The 6,713-nt window shown below is 49.8% G+C and overlaps 1 protein-coding gene across 1 annotated transcript in view; it reads left to right on the forward strand.

Moving 5' to 3' along the window:
* Nucleotides 1–1,485, forward strand: part of PAWR (pro-apoptotic WT1 regulator) — a 131,165-nt gene extending 129,680 nt beyond the window's left edge. Inside the window, exon 7 of the mRNA XM_078856483.1 lies at nucleotides 1,011–1,485. Within this exon, the coding sequence (XP_078712609.1) occupies nucleotides 1,011–1,097 (87 nt within the window). The 3' untranslated portion in view covers nucleotides 1,098–1,485. The remainder of the gene's footprint in view (nucleotides 1–1,010) is intronic.
* Nucleotides 1,486–6,713: the final 5,228 nt, after the last annotated feature.

Consider the following 6,713-nt stretch of genomic DNA (forward strand, 5'->3'; position numbering starts at 1 on the left):
ACAATTTCCGATTATGACCTCATCTGACGGACACCCCTCGTAATCAAACTGCCAAAGATAAGTACCGGTCATCCCTTATGATCAAGTCAGCGGCATAGTTATTGAGATGCCAGCAGCGGCAAGCAGTGGCAGCCGATGCATATAGATCATGCTGCAAAGCATACGATCGCTGCAGAGTGTTGTTGTTGTTGTTTCCAAGGTTACGTCAACCTCATTGTTAAACAGTCAACAAAAGACAAAGTGTGTGTCCTCTGCTCAATCGAGTGACTGGCTGGCTCTCATATCAGCGCCCATGGCCCTGAGCCAGGCGAGTAAATTCTAATATTCACGGAAGGGCCCATTCTACCCATGGGGATGGCCTCTTGTTGGCTCAGCCACGAAGTGTTGCCGATTTTACCTACCGTGTGGACAGAGTAATGGACCTGAGGGGGATAATGCCACTTAAGTGGAAATTATTTGATTAATAATTTCGCGCTTGCCCCTTTGTACGCCATCTTGAAATACAAGGGGAAAACGTATGCCAAAATCTGTGTATTTATCTATACTGGAGGAATCTGATGAGCTAGAAAGCTATTTTTCACAGATGTCCAGTATTTTATCGATGTCCAGTAATGTATGTTGAACTTCCTTTGCACCGTACGTAGCCAACCGTGCTAATCGGAGGTGCGGGGGAAGGACAACAAACTAAATACAAAAATGCACTTGTAAAGAAATGAGTTTTCAATCTAGATTTAAAAGTGTACGCTTCAGTGGCTTCCTAATTAAATAGTGGGTACATGCTGAACACATTTCAAAGAGGGGCATTTATCTGCATATGCCCTTGCCTGCAGCTCTGTCTGTCACAGCACGGTTCACTGCCTGCCACGAGGTTATGACTTTCCACCACGGAATGCCCTTTCATCCACCTCCAAATCGACACGGGGACTTCTCTCCTGTTTGAAAAGCTGTTTCTCGAACGGAAGCGTCGCTCGATTATCACTGATGCCATTGTTTTTCGCTCGGTTCGTCAGGATCTGGACGACCTGGAGGACGAAAACGAGCAGCTGAAGGAGGAGAACAAGACCCTGCTGCGTGTGGTGGGCCAGCTGACAAAGTGAGGTGTGGCGGCAGCATCGCGGTGGCGGAGGGGGTGGTGAGCTGCGCAGAAGCTCTCCCGCACAGCCGAGGCCGTCCTACGCAACTCACCGACCTCCTGCAAAAACTAGCGTTCGTAGCGAGACGAGAATCGCCCGCCCCCCCCCCCCCCCCCCGTTCAGCTGCCGATCTAAAAGAAGTTTGGGGATTTTAAAAAATATATATGTTTGTTTTATTCCCCTTTTGTTTCTCACCCACTGGACCGCCGACACCGATGCTGGCGACGGCCGGTTGTGGTTCCCGCATTGAGCCAGGCCAGGGGGGGACGTCGCGGGAAGACGGTGTGACGTGCGTCGCTTCCTGAACCAGCCAGCGGTTTGGGGGAAAATAAAATGAATTTATCAATGTGGAGGGGGGGGGGGTGGGGGTGGGGGGGGGAGGCGCTAGACGAATTTCAGGAGTGTTGGGGGGGGAGGTATGTTGCGGGCATGGTGGTTGCTTTGGGAAGCTAGAAGGTCAATTTTGCACATCTCCCATCGCCCCTTTCATGTCAGCCGACTGAGGATGCATATCGGGGGCCGGTCTTTTGTAAGGAAAGGCGGTGGTGGGGAGTGAGACTCTTGAGAATGCCTGAACGGTGCTCCTCCAAGGGAGGCTGGCGGCGCTGTGAAGAACGCTTGCGCACACGAGGACAGTGTCAACCTCTCTCTCACCTCGGCTGTCGATCGGACGTGGCCAGGGCGCGGAGACCCTTGGGAGTCGACGGAGAGTCCCTGAACCACAAAGGATGCGAGAAAGAGGAGACCGGGTGGGACTGTTGGAGAGTTACACACGTGTGCTTGCTTTTTCCAGCCACGCTGGCACAGGTGCGCGGGCGTGAATGTGTTTGTTGACATCGCCGTCGAGGACGTTTGAGCTGTAGAATTTCGTTGCCAAAGTTTGCAGCAAAAATAATAATAAATAAAAAACTACGAATTGCAGTGACGTGAGCGATTTTTAGCATGCTGAAGTGCCTTGTCAACTATTTGACTCTTGTCAGAAATGCTGTACAATCATCCGCGCGAGTGTTTTCCGCTTTGTTGGCAGAGCGATCGATGGGCCACTCTCGCCAGTTTAACGTTGCAAACAGCGCACGTTTTGAAGGCCTCTTTGTTCATCGCGCACTTTCACGAAGCGTTTTCGAGCACCGTGCATGCTTTCTGTGGCTTATTTCCTGCGTCGTTCCCACCATTGTGGTCTTAATCGACGTAAGCATTAAGATGCAAAAAACACAATAATCCTTAAATTTCGATTTAAAGCTTTCGTGACTGCAGGGATTAATATTCTTGGTTCTACGTGACTTTACCGAAAGAACCAAGAATAACAAGAATCCTTCTTGGAGCAGACCGTTGCTAAGGTACGCCTTCTGGCTCGTCATCTTCTCCGCGCGCTATTTATCACTTTGAGCATATCTCTTGAACGGCGTGTTGAGGTTGGATTTCGACTGGCTGTTGTGCGCATACTGTATACGTGGCCCAACGCACGCAAAGATGCCACCATCTTTGAACACTGGCCACTGTCATGGCGGATTACAGCACGGTTGCCACCTGTCCTGGTTTTCCCAGGATCGTCCTCTTATTGAGGTGGGCTTTAAGCTCACCCGGGAATCTATAAAGTTTTCCCGTAACATCAAAAGTCCCAGTTTTTGTCAGTTGCATAACAAGAACAACCCACTTCGTATATTGGTTTTGCATGTATTTCTCCTCTGTTCTGGTATTGCACGCTATTATTGTTTTCCCCGTGATATGTCCCGTTGTTTTTTATTTATACCTTTGAGAAGTGGCAGCAACCAACCCGAGGTCACAGCATCTCGCATTGAGCAATCACCATTTTGCCCACTCGAATTCACAACTTACAAAGTGAGGTTTTGCAAATTACCTCATAGGCTCCTGTGCATGTGTGTGTGTGTGCGCGCACTACTAACCCGACGGCCCGAGTTCGATTCCCGCTCACGGCCAACACCAGTGACGATTATCTGAACCGGTCATGGGCCTTCCCTAGGTCGACTCAGCCTTAAGTGAGTACCTGGTGCGGTGTGTAGTAAACATTGCCACTGGGGAGACAAAGGCGGTCACCCACCCCCCTCGTGTGCCGTTCCGGCCTTCATAACTGCTCGCGAACAGCACTTGCCCCAACAGTCTGTTAAAGGCTATACGGGGGATCCTTTGTCTTTGTGACAGTTTAGAAAACAGAACCAACTGGCTTGTTGTGTTTCTGATGTGGTCTTTGATTGATCACGTGCCTAAACGTGTTTGGTTAGACGTGTACACAATCGTGGGCACTATTCACACCCTTACATAACAATATTCGAATTGAACAGGTTAATGAGACTGACGGCCAATCGGCCGAAATGTCGACATGTCGCATCTTCTCCATAAGAGTTCAAAAGCGTACGAATTATTATTTTCCGATGAACCTGTTATTTCACGTATATATATATCTTCACAGAAGCAGAAACTTGATGCCTCTTACAGGATTAGCATTGGTTTGTTTGAAATGTAATCTATCGATAATGAATGCATATGCTCGTATGTACACATTCATATTATATTACTGTGCCTTGTATTACTGTATATTTACTGAAAAATAAAGAGTGCTAAACGTTGCGTTTGGTGCACCAAGTGGATCGTTTAAAGTGACCTCTGTGAGTTACAAGTCAATCAATTGTACAGCCCTTTGTCAATCCACTGCTGGATGAATGTCTTCCCCCAACGCTGAATATGACCTCCCCCCACCTTTCCGTAACAGGAGCACATGCACCAATTTTCAACGTTAGGACGGCCCAGCCTACTGCGGCCCGTCGCACATTTGCTGGATGTATTGTGTGAAGCGTTCGTGGATATCACGCGCCCACCGTGGGCACTACTGGCAGGCAAGGGGGGCTGCATTGGCTGGGTCATGTGCCCCCCCCCACACACTTGGCAATCACAAGCCCTGGCAGCTTTTGTTCGGCCAGCCAGAGTGATCCGTTGAGGCGCAGCGGGGATGAAAGGAGCAGGACCTGCAGCCAAGCTCGGCGATTGCCATCGATGTCCGCAGAGAGATGTTTCCTTGAGGAAATGGGTGAGATGTGTTTGGGGAATTTAGGGGAATTGAGTGACATACAAAGACTAATTTGTTTGCGGATTCGTCGCTGCAGTTTTTGCGTCGCGGCGTGCACTTTAAAAATGCGCACGAGGCATCAATTTCCAATGAGTGAGCACCATCGATCCTCCATACCATCGAGCCCGTGGACGCCGACACATTTACCGTCGATGCTTTTGACGACTACTCCGTAAGATGACCCTTTTTTTTTTAAGGCCGCATGACCCAAAAAGACCCCATTAGATCGCCTGATGGCCCGGCCGCCTAATTGGGCCAGCCGACTGCCACTCGGCACCGTCGTTTAATTGACCCCAGACTTCGCGCGAAACGGAGCTCTGTCGCGAGCGATAGTCATGAAACCTATTGGCACATATTCTTAGGTTTTTTCGGTAAAGTCACGTAGGTAAAACATCAAAATTAATAAAAATAAAATAAAATAAAAACAAAAATCACGACGTTTCGGAGGCAACACAAGTCTCCGTCATCAGGTGGGACCGTCACAGCCGAATTAGCTGCATCAAGCTTCAAAACAAAAATCACGACGTTTCGGAGGCAACACAAGTCTCCGTCATCAGGTGGGACCGTCACAGCCGAATAAGCTGCATCAAGCTTCAAATCTAGAACCTATTGGCACGCGACGTTGTTTTTCGCATTCCGCCTCGTTGGAGGCGTGTGCACACGTAGGGGATTTTTTGTTGTTTGTCGGCAAGCTTTCGTCAATAAACACAAGCGGAGTCGATAACTCGGAGAAACTTTCGGCACTGACTTGGATGTCTCATTTGCATGACTTATCAGCAGGACGTTGGCAGACTTGGCACTGTCAGTATCCAGCGACACTACATGAACCAGTGGGGGTGGAAGTTTGTTCCAAGTGGAGTGAGTGTCGTGGCGTCAGTAACTAATTTTACGCTTTTTTTTCCTTCCACAGTTGTGCTGCACGGCTCTCCGATGAGTTTTCGGGGTGTCGTGCCGCGCGTTTCTCGGCGCGGTGTCCTGACGTTTCGAGGGCAAGGAGCGAGCTTTGCTCAGTCCTGTTGCCGTAGAAGCTCCCGTCGCGTGGAGCGCAGCGTCGGGACACCGCGTAGAACAACACGTCGTGCTATGGCCCGAAAACCCATCGGTGGGCCAGCGAGATAGCAACGTTAAGCCGGATACCACCGACCGCTCGAGCTGGACTCGTATGTTGCATCACTCGAAAACATTGATGAACGCAATCGGCATAGGTCAAGCTCGCTCTCGTCAACCCACCGTCGACAGAGCAACGCGCTATTCGGGGTGGTGACGCGGCGACGCGGCCCAGCGGTAAGCGAGTTTTGCCCGCTCGTTGCAGGGGTTCGCGGTTCGAATCCGGCAGGCCGCCCTGCTTATTGCTGCGCCGCCTGCTTCGCGGGGGGACGTGAAGGGTCCCGCGAGATCGATCGAAAAGAGCATCGCCATTGTGTACCGAGTGTCGTTGGTCCAACATTTTGAGGCATGAAAAATTACCGGCAAGTTTACTCGACTGGGACTATACACAGCAGCATCGCTCGTCGCTGCGACGCTTCCGCAGACAGAAACACAGGCACATTCCTTCGCGACAGCCCCTCGCGCCGGTGAGAATGGCGCGTATACCAAACGTACTAATTTATTATAAAAGTCCGATAAGAGGAGTTTCTCAACGAGTCGCGAGTTTCGTTCCGACGCCAGCGTTCCATCTCCAACGCCAGGAGGCTCACCAAGTGCAGGCCCTTTCACGTCCTTGGCAGCGCCCCCCTCCCCCCCGTTGCCACCTGGGTGAACACTTTTTTTTTGGGCGTCGCTTGCGAGGACGCACGGGCACCACGGTTCAGCCTTCGCACAGACTTTTATTTCGATTATTGCAGCAAAAGAGCAGCCACAGTCGTTATATTTCTGTTGACAAAATTGACATTTGTAATCAATAATAACAAAGTATAGTGGTAATTATAATAACATGTGAGGACTCTTCTAAACACTTTTCGTTCAACAATTTAAACATTGTAGATGATTTATTTTAGTGCACACGGTTACTCAACTACAGTTAACAGCGCCAACACAGAGCATGCAACTTAGGGCAGGCCTATGTAGGAACTGTGAAAGGTTAAACGTGGGTTTTTTTCTTTTCTCGATAACGTGTTTTATATATTCTCGTTTTTTTTTTAACAGACGTGATATGTGCAGCCACCGGTTAGACTATCGATTCTCCCTCCAAATCTGGCAGCTCAAAGGGTAACTCATCGCCTGTGTATGACCCGTCCCCTCCCATAACTTTAAAGCCAGTAAGCGTACATTTTATAATACAGTTTGATTTATGATACCATAAGTTTATTGTAATGGCAGGGGACATGCACCGAGTGAGAGAGGGACTGCGGTGATGCCTGCTTACCGCACGCTCGGGTCATTTTATGTTTGCCAGTTTTAAAAACCGCTCCAAAAAGCCGCCCTCGAATTATTCGATGCAGCCGTCGCACCTTCTCGCCACGCTCGGCGTTAGCCATCGACCTCTACGCCTGCCTCCA

Source organism: Lampetra fluviatilis, chromosome 5, assembly GCF_964198595.1.
Source record: "Lampetra fluviatilis chromosome 5, kcLamFluv1.1, whole genome shotgun sequence".
Classification (NCBI taxonomy): Eukaryota; Metazoa; Chordata; class Hyperoartia; order Petromyzontiformes; family Petromyzontidae; genus Lampetra; species Lampetra fluviatilis.